The sequence below is a fragment of the Stegastes partitus genome, unplaced genomic scaffold (assembly GCF_000690725.1).
Source record: "Stegastes partitus isolate 25-593 unplaced genomic scaffold, Stegastes_partitus-1.0.2 Scaffold98, whole genome shotgun sequence".
Classification (NCBI taxonomy): Eukaryota; Metazoa; Chordata; class Actinopteri; family Pomacentridae; genus Stegastes; species Stegastes partitus.
Genome location: NW_007577829.1, coordinates 126906 through 154714, shown reverse-complemented (window position 1 = coordinate 154714; position 27809 = coordinate 126906). Strand labels below are relative to the sequence as shown.

At 42.1% G+C, this 27809-nt stretch overlaps 1 protein-coding gene across 3 annotated transcripts in view; it reads left to right on the top strand.

The window, feature by feature from the left end:
• suco (SUN domain containing ossification factor) overlaps nucleotides 1-23333 on the top strand; it is a 48258-nt gene extending 24925 nt beyond the window's left edge. The window contains exons 5-24 of one of the 3 annotated variants that reach the window (XM_008277426.1): nucleotides 456-596; nucleotides 895-1081; nucleotides 2217-2322; nucleotides 2835-2962; nucleotides 3550-3617; nucleotides 3708-3815; nucleotides 5013-5118; nucleotides 6572-6592; nucleotides 6889-6944; nucleotides 8463-8554; nucleotides 8943-9008; nucleotides 10797-10880; nucleotides 14148-14232; nucleotides 14386-15768; nucleotides 15937-16024; nucleotides 16145-16249; nucleotides 18269-18423; nucleotides 18681-18772; nucleotides 19580-19635; nucleotides 20179-23333. In XM_008277426.1, coding sequence (XP_008275648.1) covers nucleotides 456-596; nucleotides 895-1081; nucleotides 2217-2322; nucleotides 2835-2962; nucleotides 3550-3617; nucleotides 3708-3815; nucleotides 5013-5118; nucleotides 6572-6592; nucleotides 6889-6944; nucleotides 8463-8554; nucleotides 8943-9008; nucleotides 10797-10880; nucleotides 14148-14232; nucleotides 14386-15768; nucleotides 15937-16024; nucleotides 16145-16249; nucleotides 18269-18423; nucleotides 18681-18772; nucleotides 19580-19635; nucleotides 20179-20739 — 3688 coding nt within the window. In that variant the 3' untranslated portion in view covers nucleotides 20740-23333. The remainder of the gene's footprint in view (nucleotides 1-455; nucleotides 597-894; nucleotides 1082-2216; nucleotides 2323-2834; nucleotides 2963-3549; nucleotides 3618-3707; nucleotides 3816-5012; nucleotides 5119-6571; nucleotides 6593-6888; nucleotides 6945-8462; nucleotides 8555-8942; nucleotides 9009-10796; nucleotides 10881-14147; nucleotides 14233-14385; nucleotides 15769-15936; nucleotides 16025-16144; nucleotides 16250-18268; nucleotides 18424-18680; nucleotides 18773-19579; nucleotides 19636-20178) is intronic. The other 2 variants (XM_008277428.1, XM_008277427.1) reach the window with 2 other exon arrangements.
• The last annotated feature ends 4476 nt before the right edge of the window (nucleotides 23334-27809 follow it).

Genomic DNA, 27809 nt, shown 5'->3' with positions numbered 1-27809 from the left:
TGGAGCTGGTGGTCGGCGTTGTAAAGTCACATGGGACTGCTCATACACAGGGATTTTTTTTAATGAAATGCAATGGAAATACAAGAACACTGCGAAGAAGCACCTGTATGGACATGGAAACTTTGACCAAGATTAGTTTAGATTTCCTCCGCCTGGATTGAAACATCAAGAAGAATACCTTCATCCCATGGCGTCTTTTGTATTCGGCACCAGGACATTTCGACATTTCAGGACGTGCACATCAACTGCCTCACCAGCGAGCAACCTCTCCATCCCTTTTGTCCATCTATCTCTCTCTCTACTCTTTCTCTCTCTGGCCTTCTCTCTCCTCCTCTGTGTCATTTATCTCCTCTTCCTTGTCCCCATCCCCTCATCTCTCCTTCCCCATCCTCCTGTCTCTACCCTCCCCAGTGTAAGGAGGTGTGGTAAACGCCATGTCCTTTCTTTCCCCTCAGTGCAGTGTGGGTTGCCAGTGCAGGAGATGAACTCCCAGTAGACAGCTTTGTCTTTGCTGAGCACTCTGATTCACAGTGCGGGGTCATTCCCCCCGAACTGGCAACCTGTGAAAACTCCCCTTTTGGCAGCCCTCTCTTCAGGTGAGTTTCAAACCACAGGAAGCCAATCAAAGCACAGAGACAAGTTAACAAGGTACAAGCTACACCTCTCTGCCGTGCGCAACCGTCGACCGCTGGCCTTGCTCTCCACTTACTTCTGCTTTTTAAATTTTTTTTTTATTTCTCTTTTCCCTTGTTTTGCCTGCTCCAACCAAGGACTGTCAAAACTCTCAAATAAACTGAATAAATATTTGGTTTTTTTGCATCATGTGTGCAATATTGCTGTGTACTTATTTGTTTTCTTTTTTTTATCCTCATTCCTTCCCTCTCTGTGATGTAGTGTGGATGAGGCTGTCATAGAGGACCAGCGGTCAGACCAGAAGCACAGTTCTGGTCCAGAAGCAGAAGTTCAGTCCACTCCAGTCCTAGTGGACCAGGAACAACAACAACAACAACAACGGCGCCAGGAGTTGGAGGATGGTTTGGAACAGGAGGGCAATGCCTCCCACCCCCACCAAGAACAGCAGGTTGGCAGCTTGTTTTTCGCACCTATTTGTCACATGTATCTGTGCATTATAAATTTATTGGGGAAGTAGAATTTTAAGTGAATTATGAAAAAGCAAAAATGTTTTAGCAATAAGTAGAAACAGTAAATGCAGCTTGAAAAAAGTAGAAATATAATATGGAATTTGAAATAAATGGGAGTGTTTTCAGGAGTCATGTATGAGCAGACACATTACAGAGCTGCGTGTATCATGATGGAAAATTTGACTGTTGGGCAGGTGGTGGAAAAACACTTTGAATAACAGTCAACATACGTGGTTCAGGTGACATAATTGACTGAAACGTGATCCTGCAAAAAAAAAAAAAAAAAAAATAGAAAGACTTTTAGAGCATCTGCTGCAGACCAACACTTCAGTGGAATAAAAATATAATTAGTGACCTGAAGGTGCTGTGGATCAGCTGGTCAGTCCATCTGTCCATACAGACAAAACCTCCTTCCAACTGCTGACTAGATGATGGTTATAAATATTCAGTGTACACATCTGTCCTAGCGAAGGACAGCCTTTGAATGTTTCAAACTGCAAATTCTGAGTCAACCTGCTTTCAGTTGTGTTTTCATGGTTGAAGGATGATGAAAGACGAGTGTACCCGAGGGGGAACTACTTCTTTTCAGGGGCATTGTGTCCATGAATGTATTTCTACATTGTTTTGCTTATTTAGAACTAAGATCTGATGACTAATCTGTATGTTGTTGGCATTGACTCTTGTTGGGCTGTTGGGGCTGTTTACATAAGAGGCTGTCTGAGTCTGTGGACTTTTAGGCTCAGACTCTCTTGTGAGGTCCAAAAGGGCGCTTATATAATCCATCAAAATATTATTCACAGCCCAATGCGTTTGAATGCTGTAGTGGCCACGGGCTCACTGACTACCAGGAGCTGCAGATGGGAGTCTCGTAATTGTTCAACCCCACACTAAGCTTTTGTGTCATCAGTAATGGAACGTAACTCACAATAAGTCACTGATGCCAAGAAACCTTCTTAGTTAGTCATATTCTCTACAGCAATTTAAGATTAAATACCCTCCGTACCCCTCCTCGTAAACATATTAGGAAAGTGATTGTAGTTACAACATTGAAATCTGGACCCGTGTTTCTTTCAGACTGGGGAGGCCAACGTTGTCAATGATCCCTCGGTGCCCAGCAAAGAGGACATCCCCACTTTCGATGAGTGGAAGAAGCAAGTCATGAAGGTGGAGAAAGAGAAAAGTAAGTGCATACATTATTAAAACACACATTTAGATACACATGCATCACTGGAAGGGACGATATCACATCAGCAACTAAGTGCAGCGTCCCATTAAGTTTGGTTTCAAGGTCAGATGCTTCTGGTCGAGCAAGAACGCAAAAATCGTGTGATGTTAATATTACTTCATGACACAGGCACAGTTTGCAGCGCTGCCTTTGTCGACAAAAGAGGCCTCACATGTCAGTCTTAATCCACGTCTCATTTTGTCACGTCTTTGTTCTCCCTACTACGACTTTTTTGCACATTGTCTAACTCTGTCTTTTCTCTGTAACTTCCTTCCTTATGTTCTATTCCTGTCTGTCGCTCTCTTCATCTCTCTCCTTCTCTAGCTGTGCACGCCATGTGCAGTGGTCAGTGGACCGTGTGGTTTTGTGTGTGTGTGTGTATGTTGCGTAACCATGTTCCTCTCAGGCAATGCTCTTTTTTTTTCCATGATGTCTACTGGGCCTAATGTAACGCTCCCTCTGTGCAGGTCAGTCTCTCCATACCTCAACCACCGGCGTCCCCCATCCAGTAAAGAAGGTCCAGAAAAACTTCAAGAATAACTACGCTTCTGTGGAGTGTGGTGCCAAGATACTCTCTGCCAACACCGAGGCCAAGGTTAAACACCCATCATCACTGTCCGCTGTTGCCTGCACACAAACACACAAGTATACAGACGACATGCTGTCATTTTGTATCAGCAGATGGATGAGACCTGCTGTATAATCGTTTTTTACATTTAAGCTTGGCATTTAAGCTGAACAAAGGACAGATGTTCAGTTGCACATAAAACAAAGTTTAATGCATTTGGCTGTTATGTATTATAACTGAGTTTTAACTCTGTATAGGAATTTTTGGTGCACCCCCAAAGAGGTTGAGCTAGCACTGAAGGAAAGTTATAAGCAGTAAAATAATAAGAATTGTGAATAAAAACATCTCTATATATAGTTTTTAGCAGATTTTGTTAATTGGGGCTTCATTTGCTCCAGGATCGTAGACATTTTTGCTCATCAGTCAGAAATAACATAAAACTACATGTTTCTGTCAAATAAGACAACAAACGTAATGCATTTTACTGTATGGGGACCAATCCTTATTGAAACCCCATTCTGAGCCAGAAGAAAACATTGTCACTGAATAAAATAAAGTGAAAATGTGATGTTGGTGGTGGTGGATGTTAATTGAGTATTCTCTCTTTTTTGCAGAGCACTTCAGCTATTCTCATGGAGAATATGGACCTTTACATGCTAAATCCATGCAGCAACAAAATCTGGTGGGTGCCAGCGTAAAGTCAGATTGTTGATATGCAACTTTTATTTGAGTTTATCCTCCATTTATACTTTCTGTTGTTGCCTCTCTCCAGGTTTGTGATAGAGCTCTGTGAGCCCATTCAAGTCAAGCAGCTGGATATCGCTAACTTTGAGCTCTTCTCGTCGACACCTAAAGACTTTCTAGTCTCTATCAGTGACAGGTATACTCACATACATCTCCCATAAGGTGGCATATACTTAAACAACACTCACTGTGTAGTGGGCAAACACAAAGCCCGGCGTTAGGCTTTACTGCAGTATGTGTGGACATTCAATCCAAATTTCCATATTTTTTTTAAATTCATTATCACCTGGGAATGATTAACAAGTAGTGTCTGAGGAGAACGGATTAATGCATCTTTGAAGTAAAAGCTTCATAAAGTGCTTAGCGTTTGACATTTCACTCCTTATGTGATTATATAAATGCCAGCAAATTAGCTACTTTATGACTGCCAGTTGCTTTTTCGGTGTGATGAGTTTTTAAATGAAAAAGGTCACTCGTTTCAGGGACTCCACACTAACTTTATACATCTGTTGCAATGGTATGTGTAAAGCGTTAACTGTTTTGTTAGCTTGTTAGTTTCTTACACTGTGATGTAAGAGATCGTAACCAGCAATAAAGGTGCAGATAAAGATAATACATGGTAGCTTTCCTGTGGCTATAATATAAGCAGTGACAAGTTTATTGTCTCTGCTTCAGTTTGCTGCTGCCTGGCCCTGAAATACAGTGGTAAGGGGCTGCTCAGTGTCACGGCACAGCTCGACTTTCTTGCTTCAGTTTGAAATATAGAGGCCCCATGCAGAGGCTAATGCAATATATAGAGGGGGAGTGTAACCCAAGTTGTTTTCTTAAGCATTGGTGGACGTTGTTTGGCTGCTGGGCACAGAGAAGCCTCTAGTCCCCACTCAGGCCCCACTCATATGTGAGGCGCACTGGTGCAACCTATAGAAATGTTTTGACGCACTCGTACACATTCCCGCAGCCTTGCATTTTCATTCTTAGATTATCTTCAGTTGGTGCACATACACATCCTCAAGCAGCACTATGTAACTTCATTCCACTGCTGTCCACAAGGCCAGCACTACTTAAGATCATCTTCTTCCTCCTGTATTATCACTTCTAACTTTAGTGCAGTCAGAGCTGAAGTTGCATTTGTTAAAGAATTCAACCTTGTGATTTAATTCAAGCATTATCTCGAACCACATCTCATAAATAAATTCCAACCCTGGACCTGGAATGACAGACCTCCAGTCACAATAAAAACAGTGACATTTGCAACCACCCTGTGAGAACATGTTTGAAGTAATCCATGGCCCTCAGCCACTCATATCTTACTTCTCCCTTGCTCTGTTTGCAGATATCCCACCAACAAGTGGGTAAAGCTGGGTACTTTCCACGCCCGTGATGAGCGGATAGTCCAGAGTTTCCCGCTGGATGAACAGCTTTACGCTAAATATGTCAAGGTACTCCTGTTTTCTTGCAGCTACTGTTGTATAACAAGGGTTAAAAAAAAGAAAGAATGAACAATGACTTCATTCATTGTCAGTAGCATTTACACACACAGCCCTTTATACATATGAGTTGAAGTGGTTTTTTAAGCTCTGGGGACCCTCTTATGACTTCATGGTGAGTTAGCCATGTCACCAGGGCTGACTGTAACCCCTCCTTTAAATGTGTGAAGAATGGTGACTCTCAGGGTGTGACAGAGTTTCAGTTGTGAGAACTAAAAGGCAAATACAAATTACGTTTGATTATATTTAAGATTTGGGTGTGTTGTAGTTACAGGATATTAAATCACATAATGTGTGACGTTCAAGGATTATGGTTGTTTGCTGCCTGCTGAAGTCGCTTACAGTGGTTCCCTCGAAGTTTCATTTAGATTCTTAAACATTAGATTTTTACCACTGAATGTAGGATCAGTAGTGTCACAGGTATGAGTAAGAGACATAAAGAAACCAGCTACCTTAAAGATAGCCTTCAGTGAGGCTTTTATTTTACAGTCCAGTTTATCAAGGTTACAACCAGTGTTTGTATTTCTCATAAATCTCTCCTACTCTGACTGCAGAGTTTAGTCATTGCTGCATGCATCTCTCTGTCCACAATTTCACACATATCAGTCTCCTTTCAGCTTGAAATGAATAAACAGTACACGTTGTTCTTTGAGAGACATAATTTCTCTTTTGCCTGCCTGAAGCTGAGCATGCTGTTCATCATAATTATTAGGCGTATTCCCCTTTCTGACCAACGAAATTATGCATAGTGCATCCCAAGTTTCAGTTGTTGTGAAAGCTGATTTTTCTTACAAAACAGGAACAGAGATGTTCCTAATACAAAATTTAGCTGTCTTCATTTAAATATATGTAGATGTGATAAATGAAAAGTGCTATTCTGAGCTGCCACTCCTCTCGCACTCCAACACTCAGCTTTGCTCGCTAATTATTCACTGTCGACTTGTTAAACAGTTTCATGCTCGGATAATTATCCTGTTTATGAGATGAGCGTGGGTGTTATGTGTGGGAGCTTCCTGTGATTCATGTGCTCTATTCAGAAGCAATTGTGTTTTTATTATATAATCCGATTTTTTTGTTAAAGGTTTCATCTGCTTTCAATCTACGCATTCTAAAACTGTTTACGTCTGATGTTTTGTATCTTTTCTGAGCTTGTAAGTCTGTTTGTTGATTCCTCAGTCTTGCTTGTGCACCTTTTCTAACTGCCTATCAGAAACATCTCTTTAGTATCTCACCTGTGGAATGTTACAGAACACGACTGAGCATATGTCAGCAGTATGTTTGTCTTGTAAGAAATCTAAACTGTACGCAGATTCTTGACTTGCTTGTAGCCTGAATCCGTCTTTACTGATTTCTTTTTCTTGTTTTATTTCTCTCTCCTTCTGTCCCTGTCTTCCTCTCGCATCAGATGTTCATCAAGTACATAAAGGTTAGCACTCTTCTCCTCTCTCTGTCAGAGGTTGCAATGCGCTTTAAAAACCTACTCTTATAATGGTGGTACACTGTATTGTGTGAGCTTCAGCAGAGAATCATCTTTAATGCATGGGAAAGTTGCAGGACATGCACGCAAGCTATATTGTGAAAGCTCGGCAATTCTACTATTTATTTGGTGGATTATGGGTTTACGACGTGGGCACTTCTTGTATACATTTTGTGGATTGATAATGTTGTTAATCTGTTGGTGATACTTTCGGTTTAACAATTTGTGTGTTCTCCCTCCTACAGGTTGAACTCCTCTCTCACTTTGGATCAGAACACTTCTGCCCCCTCAGTCTCATCAGGTAAGATCCATGAAAACATGCTGGATTCTTGAGTTTCATGACAGTATGGAGCAATGAGGACAACGTAAGCCAATTTAGTCCAGGCTGAGGACTTGGAAAGACCCCAGAAATGGCCAACACACATATACAGATATGTGGAAAAAAATAAACAGTTACAGTTTCCTTCATTTATTTGTGAGATTACATATTCTTTTACAGCCTCTTGCCTTTCAGTTCCACTGCTTACCTTAGGTAGAACCTTTAAGTTACTGCTTCTTTACTTCCAGTATCGATGCTTTAGACCACTTGCTGCTGTATTTCAGCCATAATTGACAAACCAGGTTTCAGATAGTCACTTAAATGTGATTTTACACTGGTGAAAATGTTTTGTCATCCAGAATGGTGACTTCAGTGTCAGAGTTTACACCAAATTGTAGCTAGGAGCTGTGCAGTATCTTAAATAGCCTGGTGCTAATAGATTATCCAAAAAATTGAATTGCTTTTTTAGGTGATCACTCTCTCATTGTTTGTGTTAACATGCATAGTAGAATCCAGGTTATAAGGCTGATCACTGCTCTGATTATATTTGGGATATGTTGTTTACATGGAGCATGGAGAAATCTGGGTGTTCATATGCACGTATACATGATAAACACTAATGTCTGCTTGAGTTCACTGACTCTGAGTAGATAGACAATGCCTGTATGAGTACAACATACTTTAATGGCTGCCAACAGAGTAAGAGTAAGTTCTCCAGCTAGCATAATGGATTTATTCAAATCTCTGATAAGGGCTTATTCGTGTTTCTGAAATTGCAATATTAAAAATGGGGGATGTTTACACAGAAACGGGATACTTTAAAAACCCGATCATAACTGCGATCCTTTTCAATGTCATTTCAAACCTTTTTTCGTTGTTGCCTGCGGCAAATCCCAAAAGTGGTTACAAAACTAAAGTGCCTGGAGCTACTCTAGGATGATTCTTGCCAGTCATTAGATTAACTGCATTAAGTAACTAGTAGTAGCAGTAAAGTAGAAATGATTCTTTTTGGCTTTATTTTGTTATAGTAGTGTGTGTGTAGTCTAACTCAAAACATAAGGGTTCCTCCTGCTTTTAGAGGCACAGAGCTCTATTTTTACTCAGACACAAGTGCGCACACGTTTGTCCTCACGGTCATCTGGGACGTTTTCTGCTGTTGGGGGTTAAAGAGGCTGTAAAACTCTGCAGTCGTGTTTCACAAGGAGGTCAGCAGCCCTTTCCTAGAGCTTAACCACAACAAATACTACAAATGAACCATGAGATTCCATATGTGTTCACTTACCTTGGATAGAGTTTTTGCAATTACACACATCACTTGGAATATGCGACATGTTTAATTTAGTGGATTTTTTAGTGTATGATCTAAGAGGAATGTTTTATAGAGCAACAGTATCGCAACAAATGACTCCACTGCCTCTGCTGTGTGGTAATTCCAACCTATAACCTTTTCTGTAGGTATGTTTGTTTGTGTAACAAGGTATTTGTGTGTGTTTTGTGTAGGGTGTTTGGTACCAGCATGGTGGAGGAGTATGAGGAGATAGCAGATTCCCAGTACCCCTCAGAGAGACTGGAGTACTTGGATGAAGACTATGGTAAGAATAGCGATGTGCTGTGTGGCTTCTTTTTCGGCAACACTGGCTGCAAATGTTTGTTCAGCTAACAAGAGAAGACGAGTGCATCTGTAAATTGAAATATAACTGGGCGGCCTCACTCTGCAAAACAATACATGCACTTAAAATCGTTAGAATACAAAGTACCCAGAGGAAAGAGTCAAATTACATTCTTGCTCCCTAAATCAGTTACCAAACACCTTGGAGCTAGAGTCAACTATTAACATCCACTGACCTTTTGCTGCAGAGTTTTCCTTCGTCCGTGTCTTCCGGTTGTTTTCAGTTGAACTTGACCTAATTTAAATGTGTGAACTTTTTAGTGAATGCATGTATTTTTGTCAGATATAACCTACTCTGTCTTCCTCTTTAGACTATCCTCCTGGCTACCAACCGTCAGAGGACAAGGCCTCTAAAAACCTGCTTGGTTCAGCAACCAGTACGTAGACCCACACACATGCTTATGCAGCTACTTTGTAAAAGACCAAATGGCAGCAAACATGCCACAACAATGCAGTTGATATTAGCAGCGTAAGGCTTGGTTTGCATAACGACTTTATCTTCGGTTATAATAATCTTGTCATCTGTACTAAAAGTGGAAAGAGTCAAACAGTACACAAGTCTTGGAATTTAGATTGATGACATGCTGGCGTATAAATATCACGTAACCAAACTTGTGACTGAGTCAAGACAAAGACTTGGTTTCTTTTACAGAAATAAATCATGTTTTCCACTGCTTTGTAGAAAGAAGCTTATTAAGGCAACGTTCTGTAGGTATTAGATTGTGGTGACACTTTATACATACATGCCTCAGCTGTGATAATTCGAATTACATCCTACAGAGAGGCTTTTTTTTTTTACTAGGCATGTTTTCATTTATTCTACCTCAAACTAGATGTTTTTATTTTTGTACTCTATTCAACACATTAGCACACACTGAATGTATCCTATAACAACTTGCTGACAACTTACTCTCCTGTATGCCATTTTTGAACCATGCTGCATCTATTTTGATTGCATTAGTTGATTTTTTTTTGTTGCTCTGCATTAACACAGCCTGCAGTTTCCTGAAAACTGTAAAGGAGGCTTCTGTAGCTCAATATGTGATAAGTTTAAATGAAGGTTGAATGAGGGGTGCAGGGTGGCGCAGTTGGTTAGCACCATTGCCTCGCAGCAAGAAGGTTGCCGGTTTGCATCCCGGTGGGGGCACCGTGGAGTTTCCATGTTTCTCCTCGTGCAGTGTGGGTTCTCTCCGGGTTCTCCGGCTTCCTCCCACACAGTCCAAAAACATGTTGAGGTTAATTGGTGATTCTAAATTGTCCGTAGGTGTGAATGTGAGTGTGCTTGGTTGTCTGTCTCTAAGTGTAGCCCTGTGATAGACTGGTGACCTGTCCAGGGTGTCCCCTACCTTCACCCTGAGTCGGCTGGGATAGACTCCAGCCCCCCGCGACCCTAGTGAGGATTAAGCGGTGCAGATAATGGATGGATGAATGAAAAGGGATACAATCGGAAACAGTCTTCATACACTTGGGTAACTTTAGACTGAAGTGTAACGTAAACAACAATAGATAAACAAAAGATAGGCAAATATATTTTTTATGCTTTTTTTTATCTACATGAAGAACCCACAAGTTTCCAAGCAGATGAGACTCCATACAGTTGTTGGCACAGCAGCCCAAGCAAACACCAGTAGTTTCCAGGGCTCAGTTAGATATGGACTCACTTTAGTAGGGCACCGTTTAACATGTCCTCGGTATTTGTGTCACTCATACCCAAAGGCTGAGATTTTTTGCTTGCGGAAATTTTGGTGCTCTGCTTTTTGTTTTTTCCTTAAACCACACACATGCACAAATACATTGGTGCCCCTCTGTCTCCTGAATTAGCAAAGGGAGGACTGGTGCACCCCCCTCTAAGCATAGTGTGCACATAAATCTTCAGGGTTCTAACCCACAGCACAGGGTCAAAGAGTTTTTTCTTTAGTTGGGCCAAATAGGCCCACAAGGTGGGAAAGCCTGGAGGAAAAGTAAAGTAGGGGAATTAAACCTTCAGCCGAACAGCATCATCATAACGGATAGTAACGGAGAAATGCAAAAAAAAAGCTTGCGGTTTGTTTGATATGTGTTTGGCCTCAAGCTGCTGTCTGTCAGAAACCTCATGTCAACACAGATTGATTGTATTGTGTGTGTGTGTGTGTGTGTGTGTGTGTGTGTGTGCTCCTTTCTTTCAGATGCCATCCTAAACATGGTAAACAACATTGCTGCTAACGTGCTTGGTGGAAAGCCAGAGCTGGAGGGTGGAGCAGAATCAGGAGGTACTCATCCCTCAAACACAATGCTCTCTTTTAGATGCACACTTTTCTGATTTTCCAACTGAATCCTTTCTTAACATTCTACACACACAACATTTCCTGCAGCACGTTGTGCTTTTTTTCAAACATTTTCAGCTGTCTTGCTTTCGTAAGTGTCTGAGGCTGTTACCTCTTTTTTTGTTTTATGCAATTAATTGATCTGCCATGTGTTCATTAAATCACTATAGATACTAAATATACAACAACAAAAGCCTGACATAAGTGTTACTGCTGTGGTCTCCAGAGTTTTATCACCATTCTTGATGGATTAGCACAATAACAAATAAAGACATTCTCGTAACTTAGTAGTTGGTTTAATTTGTGCCAGCATTAGTTTAACCGTTTTTGTGTGGAAGAGGTACGAGGTGTGTCAGAAAAGTTCCAGGACTGGTGTCACAAAAGATATATTTCAAACGCAAACTACAAACTACGAGTTTTCCCCTTCAGACGATCAACCAGCACGTCTGCAAGGAGATCCTGCAGCGTTTTTCTTCGTTCAGTGCGTGAGAAGAGGCGAGAGTTGTTGTAGGACAAGTGGTGGCTGCTTCACCATGACAACGCACCTGCTCACAATGCCCTGGGCATCCAACAGTTCCTGGCTGAGAAGAACATCGCCGTGCTGGAGCAACCTCCCTACTCACCCCACCTGGCTCCATGGGATTTTTTCTTATCCCCAAGCTCAATGGCTCATCAAGGGGATTCGTTTTGAAGACGTGGACGACATCAAGATGGCTGTGACAACGGAGCTGCAGAGGATCCCGGAAGAATCCTTCCAGGAGTGCATGGCAGCGAGGCAGAGAAGGCTGGGGAAGTGTGTTAGACTCCAGGGGGATTACTACCAAGGGGAAAACTTGTAGTTTGTAGTTTGAGTTTGAATTATATCTGTGTGTTTCTGACACACCTCGTACATCTTTTACAAAAGTTTGACTTCACGTACTCCAGCCAGCTAACTTTGATTTCCATTATTCCCTTCTTTGTACTTTGAAGGAGAAACAAATGTGTTACTGAACTGCAGTAAGCACAAGAAACTGCTACATGCTGAGTTTACTAAACTTTTTCCAGTAACTTCTACCCACTGATAATATCTTCTGTGGGTGAGGTGAACTTGTAAAAATACCGCAGCACTGATGTTGTGCAAGCTGCTTACATGACTGCAGTTTTCATAGAAAGAGTCGCGTCCTAATTAAAGTCAAAGCTATGACGTTATTGACTCAGCTCCTTTACGCATTCTGTTTTGTTCGACAGTTAAGGCCCTGACATGCATTCACTTGAGCTCTCTTTGAACAACCGCACCCTATCTAGAGGCAGCATGATAACTGGTTTATCCATATGAATGAATCCATTGTTTATGAATCAACAAGATCAGAAACTGAGATCATACAGCATGATTTGCCCATCCAGTTTTGATGCCAATTATGTACTTGTCCTTAAGGTGCACTTGTAATTGAGTCACCAATAAATTATGTTATTGATTATGTAATTGGTGACCCAGTTACAAGTGACCCGGTAACTCTACTACCTAAATAATAGGTGGCATGAAGTAGGTTTCCATTAATCAGTTTTTTTACACATTCTGTTTTTGACAATGGAAACTGCAGTAACGAACATGTAAATGATGCATTTTAGTTCTGGTGGAGGTGGAGGTCAATAATATGAAGAAAATGCAATAAAATGAGCTGAAAACATGTTTTGCAAATGAACAGCTATGATCTCAGACATGTTTCAGCTTCTTCTGCAGACACACTATTGGGAAGTTACATTAAAATGTACTTTTTTTCCCTAAATAATTTAAAATAATTTCCAGCTTTATATAGAACACTAAAATACTGTTTCTCTTTGCCTACACTCTCCATACATACACTTACACTCTTCCTTTTCTCTCCCTTTCTTTGTCTCCAACCAGCGTCCTGTCTGTCTGCCCACATGTTGTTTAGATTAACTGCTTTGAAAACTGGGTCATTTTATTTGCTTCTCCAAAGTGCAAGCATATGCATAGCCTGAATATTCTGGTGTATATGTGGTGAGGGAGCCAGATGTTTATTTGGCTCTTGGCAGGAGACCTCCTGCAGCATTTTAGCGGAACTTTGTCTATCTGTGTTTCACTTCTTGGCAGAAAACTCGGCTAAATTGGGACTGAGAGGGGGGCCTGTGACGCAAAGCCTTTTCGTAGTTTTGTTAACCACACTGAGAGTTGCATCAAAAAATGTCTCTCTTTACTCAGCTTTTTCTCCAGTGGGATTGACTTAAAGGAAATCTAATCTGATTTCAACTAGTTTTACAGTTAATTTTTACACATCTCTTTAAACTACTAACTAACATTCATGTGGGAGCATACATTTGTAGACACTGTATCTCCTAAAAAAGCATTGTAATTTATTTAAATGGGAGTCTTGCATTTAATGCACAAGGAGCAAAAACTTTTCCTGCAAGCTCTCTAGAGTAACTGTACACGTCTGATTCCCATTTACACCCGCAGAGAGAGAACCACTGTAGGAGAGAGATCGGTTCTAACTGGACCAGACTGGTTCTCAGTATTTCTCCTTCTCCCCAAACATGGGCGTTCCAGCCACACAGTGGACTGTCTATCTTCACTGTGCCTCTTACAGCAGCACAGTATTGGCGGGGGGCGACATGCCAAGTTGAGGCCAATTCATGGTTTCTTCATCCCCATGCAGTGATGATCCAGACAGCGACTCTATTCATGCTACAATAGCTATATAGACTGTCATATTTTCCCTTTTATCAAACATAGAATAATACACAAGGTTCCTGTGGATGTTTCTGGAAGTCTGGCTGTGACTTTGTACTTTTTCCAGGATGTAGCAGCTGGTTACAGAATTGGACTGCAACTCTGTGTCAATGTAATTATTCCTGAGGCGTTCCAAGCACATTGGGCAGACATGGCACAGGATATCTGGAGAATTTAGAATGGCCCGCTCTGTTTTGATAGAAAACATGTACAAATCAAAGCTCCTCCAAAGTCCGGCAGCAAGTACTTAGATTACAACTATTACACTGATGAAATGTAAAGGTGTGGATAATAACAAATCTTGCTGTGCAGACCCTTGCGGATTTGAATAGATGACAACATTTACATTATGCAGACACTTGCAGACCAATGAACACGAAAAGCATGAATTGGCCTTTATGTGTTTCTGTGCAATCATAAACAATGCCTATGTATTGTCAGTGTCCTGTTTGTTAATTTTTGCACATTTGTCCAAATCTCAGGTAACACAACAGCAGAGGGGAATGAAAAGACGGGGAACACAGACGCTAAAGCTAAACCAGCCGAAGCCCCACGTGACTCTGCAGTGTAAGAGCAATAAAAGACAAATAAAGCTTTTTTAGTCTAAATTGTGTAAATGAGTTAAAGTTAAGCTACAAGTATGTTTGCTGTTTTGCTTGAATTGCTTTTCTTCTAATAGGACACTAAATGTAAATATTTGCAACCATGTTCTTCCCTCAGACTGGAGCCTGCAAAGCCAGAACAAGCTGCGACTGAGGAAGACTCATCCGTCTCCGGCGACTCTTCCACATCTTCCCCCTCATCATCTGACTCCGATGAGGATAGACAGATTGTCACTCTGGTTGAGGAGGAGGAGGAAGAAGAGCCCAGACAGTCGACTGTCACTCTAATGGAGGAGGAGGGAGAGGAGGAGGAAGAGAAGAGGGAGGAGGAAACCAGGAGGGAGGCAGACAGGAACCAGTGGGAGAGCCAGACATACTGTCCTTTCTTCTCATTCTCCTCCCTGTCTCTGTCCTGCATGGCCACCCTGCCCGAGCTGCTCCATCGCTGGTGCTCCGCCCGGCTGGCCAAGGAGAGACTGCGTAGCCTTAAGAGGAGGCACCTTAGCTCTCAAACACAGACTGATCCTGCAGTTACCACCCCTGCCCTCACACACACTCCTCCACTGATCTCTGCTCCTTCCCCAACACCTCAACAAGAAGCCCTTCCTTTCACAGAAAAAGCTCCAGAACCCGAGGTGTCTGTTAAGGGCCAAAATGAGGGGAAGCCTGTCGGTGAGGTGCACACCACTGATGCAGATCTCAACATTCACACACCTGATGCACACACTCCAGAGCTCAACATCCTCCTAGAGCCTAGTAGAACCGCCACCATCCCCCCTCACAGTTTCTCAGACATCCAAAGCTCCCTGACCCGACCTACCCCGACCCACGAGGAGATGCTGTTACCTCCAGTTAAAGACGCAGCCCTGGACCCTCTCCCGACTCCCCCTCTCCAAGCTGGCTCTATCCCAGAGACACAGCTGGCCAGCAGTGCCACCCCGACTCTTTCAATCAGCACTCCCCAGCAACCTCTGTCGTCCGAGACGGCATCTCCCGGTGTTGTGGTTCCCTCTCTTAAAGAGCAGCCTGTTCAGCCTCTTCCCACTGCAACAAGGCCTGAAGACCTCATCCCCCCTCCCACTGAACTGCCAGCAGCTGTCCCACCGACTGACACTCAGACAGACACAGTTAAGTCAGGCACAGACAGCGGGGACTCGCAGAGACAAAGTGCTCAGGCTCCTCAGATCCACGGGGAGCAGGGGGACGCTCTCTCTCAGACAGTAGAGCCTCATCGGGTGGAAGACACAGTGGAAGAGTTCTTGTTAAGCACTAATGGGAATGGCAACATCCACCGAACTGCTACAGACTTCTACGCAGAGCTGCAGAACGGTGGAGATTATAATGGCGGAGCGGTAAACGGGAACAGCGTGTTACTGAATGGAGGAGCTGTTCACGGCTCCAGCCAGAAGGAGAGTGTGTTCATGAGGCTGAACAACAGGATCAAAGCTCTGGAGATGAACATGAGCCTTTCCAGCAGATACCTGGAAGAGCTCAGCCAGAGGTAAAACCCCCAGACACAATAAACCTTACATCTGTCTAGTAACAAAATGCATTATACTTCTTTTAACATATTGCTAAGGAAAGTAAAGCCACAAATCTAATTGTTTTTAACCTTTTTATACGTGGGAGACATTCTTATTAGCTGTGATTTTGCATCTGTGTTCTCCAGGTATCGTAAACAGATGGAAGAGATGCAGAAAGCGTTCAATAAGACCATCATCAAGCTGCAGAACACTTCCCGCATCGCTGAGGAGCAGGTTGCTATAACTTAATTAATAGAAAAGAAGCTAACCCACAAACAGTTGTAAGCTGCATTTATATTTGTGACAGACGACTAAACAACAGTTGTGGCTTGTTCCTTCTGTGTCTATTTTTAGGACCAGAAACAGACTGAGTCCATCCAGATCCTGCAGAGCCAGTTGGAGAACGTCACGAAACTGATGCTAAATCTCACAGCAACAGTCAGCCAGCTGCAGAGAGAGGTAACATACCTGGTGTAGTTTTTTGTAGAGTTGCCCCTTGTCAGCTTTCCATGTCGAATGTTGTTGTTTTTTTTACCCTCAGAAAATAACAAAGAATGTTATAAGCAGGCTAACATTGTAAACACTGTGCTACATTATAGAGAAACGCAAACCTGCAGCTAATACTGAGCCTTTAAATTAGAATTATTAGCATCACGAAGCAGGTCCCAGCAAAAGAGGTAATGATTATGAATGTGTCAGTGAAACCACCAAGCAGACTCAATGTTTTATTAATAAGCCTAATCACATTGTGCAGCTCAGGTCCACAAAGCACAGCTGGCGAGTATTTCGTCCTCAGTAAGTTATCACAGAAACTATAGGAGCCTACCTCAACGCTGCCCACCATCTGTCGCTGTACTGTACCAGCCCGCTGTCTTGACCACTGCAGCAGTGGTCTGTACGTTTTTTGCCACACCTGTCTACAGGACTCTACAAAGACCCAAAAATGAGACCAAAAACTTCAAACTTGACGTTGCATCTCCTTGGGTCTCTGGTAGTACACCTGGCAAGTTTGAAACGGATTGGCTGTACAGTTGTTGAGAAAAAGGAAAGAACAGAGAAAGACAAACAGATTCCTTGATTTATATTTAGACTGGTGAGATGTGCGACCCATATGTTCTGCTAAGTCCCTCCAGCAAGCTGTTAACTGGCACCAGAGACAAACCATCTGTTTAGAAGTAGTGCAGTAGTAGTTTTCAAATTCTGTGACGCTGCTGAGAGAGAAAGTGAGACGTGGCGTTTGGTCAAATAAATGCAAGAAGGTCAAGAAGGCATCAATACTAGTCTAGTTTGACTCACCACATGTAGACTGCAGGTACCAGCCTGCCTTTACTGGCACTGTGGCTACATCCTTGGGCTTGGCGCCAGACAGTCGAATGTGATTGGCTCGAAGAAATTTAAACAAGCCAGAGCATTTTTCTCCCCATGGCAGAATAATAATGATGTGCGCCGACACACTGCTGTGTAGATGAGTCTGGTTATGAGAAACTAACACAAGTCAAACATATGGTACCATTTCATATTATTTTGAAGGTTGTTGCACAGATATCACATATATTAAATAAATATATATGAAGACCATATAAACCCCCCCAAATTATGATAGGCATTTGCAGAATTGGCTGTTTTGTCAGTGTGTGTGCTGTTCTACAACATGCCATGTGAGATGTCTTCTGACTTCTACGGAAAATACCCCACTGACCTTCACTAGAAGCACACATTTTCAAATTATTTTCCTGGAAAGACTTTCCACCATTTTTTGTTTCCACAAGGATTAAATTCACAGGTTTATGGGGAGAAAAAATGCATATGGAATGCAACGGAGGGGGGAGCTGACTGTCAGAAAGCTGCCAACAACTGGGAAGGAATTTCTATTTAACTTATACATCAAACCCCTAAAACACATAAGGTTATTTAAAAAGAAAAGAGGAGGGAGTTTGTGTTTCAGACTGTGCAGCTTCTACCACAAACACTTGTGGTCAAGCTTTACAGACTTTATGTGTCAGACCTTTTGCAGGAAACTTTTCAGGGCAAAATAGGAGGACTTCTGCTGCTAAGTCAGGCTTGAAGACACAGTTTTAACCGTCCTAACTGGTGTAAGGAGTTAACACTATGTTGCATACATACACAGTTTAGATTTAAATGTACTACTGCAGTTTTCATTGTCAAAATGTGACATCAGATGACATTTTTCTTTGAGGACTTTGCACAGCAAAACGGGTAGATAAAGTGGGGATGCCAAAAAACACAAAAGACCCCCAAAACAGCCTTTTTTCATCCGATCTGCTTCAAACCTGACACTGCATTTTCCCCTGTTCCCCAGCAACACACACGTTGTGTTCGAAGCAAATCACATGTACTGTAGTTGAAACGTGAGAAGAACACTCACATATGCACTTATAGAGAGTGTTGGATTTATTAGTGAAATGTGAATTTCTTGAACAACGTCTCACAGCTGTGTGATGAACTTTGCCTCTGCAGGTATCGGACCGTCAGAGCTACTTGGTGGTGTCTCTGGTTCTGTGTCTGTCTCTGGGGCTCCTGCTGTGTTTGCAGTGCTGCCGCAGCTCGTCTCCCAACCCCAGCACCAACACTGCTGCTCTTCCCAAGAGCAACCACTACCCCAGCCCCAAGAGGTTTGTCACAAACACACGCACCTGGCAATGAATCAGAAGTTTTGTTTAACTTTGCTCTGCTTTTGATTCGCTGTCTATTGTTAAGCTTCTCTCAAATCTGTCATTCATGATTCCTACACCCAGATTTAGGACTCTGTTTTTGAATGCAACATTGGATCACTTCCATGCTTAAGTTATGTTTGTCAAATGCTGTCACTCCTGTCCTGCCACTAACTGTTGCACATTGTAAATAACAGTGTTTTTTTGTTCCTCGTCAGATGTTTCTCCTCCTATGATGATATGAGCCTAAAGCGCAGGGTGACCTGCCCGCTTGTTCGCTCCAAGTCATTTCACCTGTCCTCAACAGAAGGTAAAGAGCCCGTCCCCTTAATGCACAAGTGTACACAAGCTGCGAACAAGTCTCTCCTCAAGCGTACCTTCTCTGTTTTCCCATCTATTGTGTTTCTCCCCCCTGCGTCTGTCACTGAAACATAACGGAGACTTGATACTACAGTCATAGTGTGCCGCAAAGACGACGTAATCACGACTCTTTCGAATTTGCTGCTTTCGAGCACTGCAGCTCTGTCCAAGCACTACCCACTCTTTCTTCATTTTTCCATCTCTCACTCTCTACACCTTTCGCTGTTTCCTCTCACGCGCGTCGCCAGGCTTCAGTGGCAGATATCTGCGGCGTTGCCAGCGCCTAAAGCAACACACGCCCACAGGGAGAGGCTGTTGCAAGCAATAAAAGAAGCAAGCGTTTGACTCATGAAACCTAAAACTCCCCCTGCTGTTCATTATCCCTCAACTCTGTGTGTTTGTGTGTGTGTGTGGGAGAGTTTGCCCTTGAGGCTGAGAGGCTGTCATTGCCAGCTTGTGTCCACACGCAGGCTTAAGGAGTGTAATAATAGAGCACAATGCTTTGCTGGCTCATGGTAGACATTTGCAAGTAGTAATCAATAATAAAATAACACATGCTTCTGTGTGATTTCAGCTTAATGTTTAGTCAAATTAATTGCGCTACCTCCTGTTGCGACAGTAGGACACGATTAGAAATGTCTTTTATTGCCATTTTGTCTTGAATAATACTACTTGCAAGGTCACTTCATGCTTGTTACATGTATGTATTCCTGTTTCCCATTCCATCATTAACCTGGCCCCTCTCTCCCCTCCCCAGTAGGTCCAGATGACTTGTACATTGTAGAACCTCTAAGGTTTTCTCCAGAGAAAAAGGTACAGTGTCTGTTGGCTGTGATGGCCGCCTTACATAAGTGCTGTGTGTTTTCTAGTGTCAGTCAGTCTGTACAGTAAGTGTGTCAGAGCAGGGAGTAACTTCTTCATCTGTCACCGATTTTTCTGATCTCAGCGGAGTAGACGAGATGAGATCAACTGAGGAGTGTTGAGAATTCAGCTCACTCCAAAAACCAGTTAACCACTTCTTTGCTGATACTGTGTGTTAGTACGCCGATACTTTATTCACCTCACCTGATCTTTTTGGTGAAGTGAATACAGCATGGTCTGCTATGGTTTTTTATCACAGCGCAGCACTGGGATCAAACACTTGGCTTAGAAAGTTACAGGAATATCAACTTTTTCCAAATCCTGTATTCCATCATTCCCTTTTAAGCTTTCCTGCCCTTCTCTGACCAGTTTGTGTTGCATCAGTGTCTAGCACAAAAGTGGTTAATATGTCCTTTCATTATCAGATATTTGTTCAATCTCTTTGAAACTTTAAAAAAAATAAATACTCCATCTCTGTTATGTTTTTTCCTGCAGAAAAAACGCTGCAAGACAAAGTCTTTGGACAAAGTTGAGACTCTGAAGGTGTTCGATCCCTCTGCTCTCCTCGCAAATGGGGATCCCAAGTGCAACGGCTTCCACCCATGTCTCCCGGCGCCTCCTCCCCCTCCCCTTCCCTTGCCTCCGCCTCCCCCTCCGCTACCCGCTTTGCTCCCTCCTCCTCTATCCACAGAGGAGGCGCTATCATTGCCCACTTGCACATCCAAGGAGGCCACCCCAGAAACCACCAGCTGCAGCTCATCCACCCACTCCGAGGAGTCGTACACGAGCCGCCTCCCCCCTCCCTCCCCCATATTCCCCTCCGCCGGCATGTGCAACGGCCACGGCCTCTCCTTCCCCCTCAGCCAGCCTCCCACTAAGTCCCGTCAGGAGAAACGCTCGATGAAGCGTCGGAAGTCCCGACAGACGGAGCTGCAGTTCCCCCACATGCCAGGCGGGAGCGTCGGCGCTCTGCCCAGCCTGCAGCAGCTTATGAAGGGAAACAAGGAGATGAGCGTTGGGACCATCGGGGTGACAGCGGTCACCGGACATGTCTGAAGACTCACACTTCACCTTAACAGCAGCTTTCTGTTCACAACCGTACACACACACACTATAACGGTAGCAGACTCGAGTGAGGAGAAGAGGTCTGATCACATCCCAAAGAACCACATTTCCCATGAGCACCCAGGCGCACCGTGGAACTGAAGTGGCTCTGGCAGCAGTAGCTCGACATCACCCAGTCCTCATCCACTCCTGTCAAAGACCTGTTTACGGTTACGTGCCTTTATATCTGTTCTAGACCTTTTAATTCTGAAAACATGAAATGTAGAGAATTGTGCACAGAGAGACACTGTGGCGGGGAGCTAAGCATCCGACAGATCCATCGACATGTTTTTTCTACTGGATAAGCACATCGTCCCATGACAGTTGAGCACCGGTGAAATTAGTTTTTCCACTCTGAGCACAGTGAGGGGAGGTGCCGGCCTCAACTCGACGTTCCTTGGATGAGTAACAGGCCGCTCTTTGGGATGAAATGTGAGAGAACTGCGGAGCATGACATACTACTTCTCTTATCCTTGTTTCTTTCTGTCTTCTTTTGCCATCGTTTAATCTAATCCATCCTGTCTCAGTCCTGAAACGACTGCAGGTGTTTGTTTGGGACCAGAGTGTTTAAACTTTCAGTGATTCTCCTCCTCTGTCTCTGTCAGCGTGTTCCCAACCAACCATCAAGAGCTGAATGAAGAAAATCCTTTTGCATGGCGTGAAATGGTCTGAATGTGTTAGCCCTGTCAGTTTAGTGCCCCATTTAACCTCATAATACAAATGCAGCAGCAGCAGTCTGTGGATCCCACACAGTGAATCATTCTCCAGTTATTCGGGCTGGGCCCAGAAAAAAAAAAAAAAAAACACTGCTCACGCACCAGGTGAAGAGAGATGATGCTGTCACGACGGATTTTATAACTGTGATGAAGGTAAACAGGCCAGAGGCAAACTGTGTTTTATTGTTTTCACGACGTGTTGTTATTTCTTTCATCCGCAACTGAGCCATGTTCCTCCTTTATCATTGAGGGTTGTTTGAATTATCCTCACAACCAGTATGTTGGAAACTTCTTTTTTTTTTTTTTTCTCCTTGTTGAGGGCACAATATACTGTCGGAACACAAACACACACCTCTACTGGGACCCTGCAGATGAGTCAGACAGACCAGTTTTATTTATCTATTTATTTATTTAAATGACTAGAGATTTTTTCTAACCTAGGCACTGGTTTGTCAGTCTTTCAATCCTGCAGTGTCACAGTAGCTCATCCCTGCAAGTATGCTACACACAAATGTTACTCTACGGTACAGACACACAGTCATGGTGGATGGCTCGACCACATTATTGCTCTTTGTCATGTTTCACATTTTTATCTCAGGCTCTCACTTTATAGCAGCTCTTTGTTGCGTTTGCCTCGGCCTGAAATATCAGACAAGAATGAATGCGTGTTTATGAGGATCGTCACACTGCTGCTTTTGTGTCTTGTCCAAGCTGCTGGGTAGTTGGAAGTAGTGCAAAGGGCTAAGCTGTTCATTATCGTCCCGCCTTCTCTTGTTTCAGCATCTTCTCTAGATTTTAATTCGCCCTGTTTGTTCTCATGACTGACCTACAATAACAATCAGTTTTAAAAGTTGCAGGCAGTTGCAGTTACGAAAGGAGGGTTATTCTTTATTGTGTGTGTGTGTGTGTTTTTAAATGATAAAAAATCTAAATGTACGTTTCTATTTCTGACTGGCTCCGTGAGGTCGGTTTTGTGCACATTCTTGGACAGAGACAGAACTTTGCTCTAGCGCCGCTGCTCTAACACAAGAGCTTCATTACCTCTTCTGACCAGCTCCTAACAGCTCTCCTTTGCTCCACGAGCCTCCCACCCCCACCACTTGCACGACTTCCTCTCTTTAAATATGCCTGCTTTTATGAAACCACTCTGGAAATGCTTTCTCATTCTCCACGTCTAGCGACCTTTCTGTGCGTCCTCACTCTCACCGTACACTCCCCTCGGTCTTTTATTCACTTGTCATTGCTCTACGGCTTCATGTGTTTGCCCCACCTTGAATTGAGAGCGGAGAGTAGGAAATGAATTGTTTTGCCGAATAAAGGGAACGCAGGAAAGAGGAGTCTAATTTGGAACACTAAAAATGTGATTGCGTATGTTCCACAAGCCGAGCAGATCCTGAGTGTTTTGTTTTTTTTTTACCCTTTTTTGAATGTGTATGACATGTTCGTGAGTCTAAACCTGTACGCATGTGAGATTTACTGTGTCTCCTCTGTGTGTGTGCGTGTGTGTGTCTGTGTTATGAGAAAGACTACTTTGAATCTATTTACATCCATAACACAGAAAATGGGGAGAAAGCACTTCTGGGAGCTCAGTGTGCACTTTGTGTGACTCCTCATGCCTTTTTGTTTTTCTACCTTATATGTCAAGTGCTATCTTTTCTTCTTCTTCTTCTCTCTCCCTCTCACTCTCTCTCTCTCTTTCTCTTTTTCTGTCTGTGAGTACTCTGAAGAGCTGCACAGTATTTTTGAGCAGGAGTGAGTTACTACAAAAACTGTAGTGCCATTAGAAACTGTGAATTCTTTCTAAATAAAACCTTTTTTTGTCGTCTTTTGCTTTGTGTTTGGATTTTATTGTGTTGATGCTGGAAGAAATATTTAAACCAACCTGATCTAGCAAGAACAAACAAAAAAGTGAACTGTTTTAGCTTTAGAGAGAGTCTGACAGTCACATACGGGTTGAAGTTCTAAAGAAACTGAGCTTGTAGTCGATCATCAGTCTGCGGTTAATTGATAAATACACGATGCACGCCATTATTTTTGAAAGCCGGCCTTATGCATGCAACGGTTAGAATAGATTAAACTGTTCAACAACCTGTTATTGAAAATACTACTACAGCAATGCCTTTATGATATTATTTATTTCAGCTGATTTTAATACACTAAAACTAATTTTACAAATTACTATTTTAAAAATACTGATTTTTGATGTGGGCATTATCTACAGTTTGGGCCTTTTTTATTATGTTTATATGATTTTACAAGATGTTATCTGTAATTTAACAAAAACTGCTAATAAGCACTTTTTCGATCCTTATTACAAATAATTGCTCGTTCAAATGATAGTAAAATGATATTTTTCACAGATTTAAAAACAGTAAAACATTTTACAGTCACACATTGCAAAAGAAAAAAAAATACTATTTGCCAAAATACTTTTTATGTGGACACTATGAATATTTTTGGCTTACTGTTTCTCAATAAATAGCAGAAAACATGAATACAGCAAAGTGGAGGAAAAACTCCATTACAAGTAAAAGTTCTGCATGAAATAGCCTACATAAGTGAAAGTAAATAGGCATTAGCAGTAAATGTAGTTGGGTACTGAAGTAGTGGTTTGGTGTCTGTAGGTGACAAAGCATTACATATGGCATTATTAGATTATTAACTGTAAAGCATCAGTGTTTCCCCAACATGTTGCTATTGTAGCTGCTGCAGGTTTAAAATGCTTAATATCCAGTTTTAAATTCAAGGACAGCAGCTAAATCTAAGTGGGCGTCAGATGATTTATAGGAGAGGAAAGAAAAGCAAAGTTCTGATCCACTCATTCCATTTTCAATTTTTTGGCTGTTTCTCTAATATCTGAAAGTGACCTAAACTACAGTAATTTTTCTAAAAAGCCTAAAAGGTTTGAAACCACTGGTTGTTGATGTTTTGCCTTCTTGGATGACGGCATTGCAGAGATGTACCACAGTACAGGCTTGTTCGCATCCATGACTGGATGAGAGGCAATGACACAGAAAAACCATTTGCTCCACAACGCCTTTGTAGGACAAAATGTTAATTCTATTCCTAACCATTGACCACACGCAAAAACTTTCGCAGCCAAAGAAGTTGGAAACTGCTGGTTCAGTCTTTCGTGTTGTGCTTTGAAAGCTTGTTGTATTATCCACTCTGTAACATCTTCATCTTAAAAGTAACTAAAGCTATCAAATAAATGTTAGAGGAGTAGAAAACACCACATTTCTATGAAATGTAGTGGAAGTACAGAGTAGCATAAATAATAATCCATATGAAATACAAGCAGGGATGCACGGTGTGCAGTTGGTAGCGCTGTTGCCTCGCAGCAAGAAGGTTGCCGGGGATCTTTCTGTGTGGAGGTTGCATGTTCTCTGTGGGTTCTCTCATCCCAAAAGGTCCCACAAGGTCCAAAAAAACATGTTGAGGTTAATTGGTAATTCTAAATTGTCCGTAGGTGTGAATGTGAGTGTGCTTGGTTGTCTGTCTCTAAGTGTAGCCCTGTGATAGACTGACGACCTGTCCAGGATGTCCCCTGCCTTCACCCTAAGTCAGCTGGGATAGGCTCCAGCCCCCCTGCGACCCTGGTGAGGATTAAGCGGTGTACAGATGATGGATGGATGGATAAGTACAGTACTTGAGTAAATGTATGTATTACTACCAACAACTGATGGATCTGACAAGGTTTAACAACGCTAAGTAGAGCACATGTGCACCACCTACTCATATTTAGAACACATGAATTTGTCCCCCGAATAAAAAAGGGAAGGATACAGATGCATGCAGAGAATACACAGATTTGTGCATTAAAACATCAACAGAATGCAGTAGATAGTACTCAACATTTCCTGGAAGAGGACCCTCGAACCCCCCAAACTTATTATATTCCTTGCCTGATGTCCATACACTAATATCAGAGGGAACAACGTTTTATAAAAAATAATTACTGGACCAGATGTAATATCACAAAAGATGTTGGATCGAATTACCAAGAAAGACAAGACAAAACTGAATTAATCCCAAAGGATATTCTTGTGCCAGATATTGCTAAAAAAATAAATAAATAAATAAAAGACAAGACAAAACTGAATTAATCCCAAAGGATATTCTTGTGCCAGATATTGCTAAAAAAATAAATAAATAAATAAAATGCAGTGCCGAGTAGAAAAAGCAAAATGATATAAGTACGATACATTACTATAAATAAAAATGTCAGCTAAAAGAAGACTAGAATATGAAAGTAAGAAGGAACAGTGTCAATGATTCAGAGTTGGCGGAACTGAAGCATTGTACAGGAAATGTAAATATCACATAATAACATAATATCATACAGGAAATTGAAATATTACAGTTACAGTTTTGCACAAGAAATGGAATATTGCACATGGAACTAAATTATTACACACAATAATGAAATATTTCTCATGACATTCAAATGTTATAGATGATAATGAAATATTGAAACTGAATTATTGTACATGACACTGAAATGAAATAGTACAGATGATGATAAAATAGTGCAAATGAAACTGGAACATTGCACTTTTTTTTTTTCTGCAGCTTTGAAGTAAATCTTGGAAAGTGTGACTCACTGTTGGAGTTCACTCCTGACATGACTCACATCCAAGCGCTGATGTCAGTCATCTGCAGGAATCTAAAGAGGTCATTGACAAGGTGACAACTGTTATCTCTGCGTTATCTTTTCTGGTCAGCAGGTTGGATGGTGGACGGAGGCCTTGTGACCTGAACCGTCAACATGCGGGTGGGATCACTGAGGAGTGGAACCCACCAAGTTCAACACCTCAGCAGAAGGTCTGGAGGGACGGATCACCTTGGTCTTCCTCTGCTGAGGAAGGTTGGCAGTATTTGGGTGTGAATTCTTCACCTGGAGAAAGTCATTGACACACATGATAATGTCAGACTGTATTGAACTTCATACTGAACAAAATACTTTTAGAGTCCTGCAAAAGGAAAATCTGCATAAGATGCCCTGCAGTCAATCAGCTGGTCACATTAGATTCTGTCCATTTCATCAGATTTTACAGATAAAACCTTTGATATGTGTTTAATTTCACACATGGAGGCAAGAAGACAAGAGATTAAAAACTGAGTTATGATCAAGTAAAGCTGTTAAAAGAAAAAAAAAAAAACTATGTTGAGGCAAACTGTGTTACTGATATATTGAGCTATTAGTCAAAATGAGAAGAAGACTTTAAACACTCTACTGCACCATTTCTGTGTCTATTTGTCAACCTTCATAATGTTTGTGTGTTTCAGCTCAGCACAAGCTGCTGGTGGAGGAGCTCTGCTATTTGTTTGTCCTCTTCTCTGTCTGCTCCTCCTTCCACCCAACCCGTCAAGGCAGATGGCCGCCCTCCCTGAGCCTGGTTCTGCCAGAGGTTTTTCTCCCTCCCTGGACACCGGGAGATTTTTTTTCCTCTCTACTGTCACCAACTGCTTGCTCAAAGGGAGTCCAAAGGAAACTCTGGATTTGTTGGGTCTCTCTGTTGATTATTGATCTGATCAAAGTCTACCAAAAAGAGAGAGCTTAAAATAAAAAGTCTCTGTTTTTTTAAAGTTTCATATTTTGACCCCTTCCTTTAATCTTAGAAGTTTGAGAAAAATATATGTAAATATATTAAAACCACTGGATACTCAACAATGTCTGTGACTCCACTCTGAAACTGTACAGCATTTGAATATACAAGAGTTTATTTCATAAAGTGGGATGAATACACAGGATGATACATTAATTGAATATATAAATACCATAATGTTTAGACTGTGCTAATTTGCAGCCTTTTTTCTCAGCTTTAAAAAAAACAAAAAAAAATCCATACTAGGTTATATGAGAACATTTCAATAATATAGTTAGAAAAATCACAAACAACAAGCAGAAAATACAAAAGGATTTTAAAAAATCAAAGTGAAATGTATCACCAACATTTCAATTGCACGTCACTTGTTTCTGCAGAAGGGCAGTGGTTTCACAGGTGAAGTTGTTCTCAAGTGGAGATATTTTAACACACAGTCAGTGACAAGTTCATGCCAAACACACTGGACTCTATGGGGGCATTATTGTAGCAAAACTATTTTTCCATGCGTATGGAGAGTGCAAGGTGAACGGGATGAGGATCAGCACCTCCAATTCCGAGGCCATGGTTTTGGACCGGAAAAAGGTGGTTTGCCCTCTCCGGGTCGGTGGAGAGTCCTTGCCTCAAGTGGAGGAGTTCAAGTATCTCGGGGTCTTGTTCACGAGTGAGGGGCGGATGGAGCGTGAGATTGACAGACGGA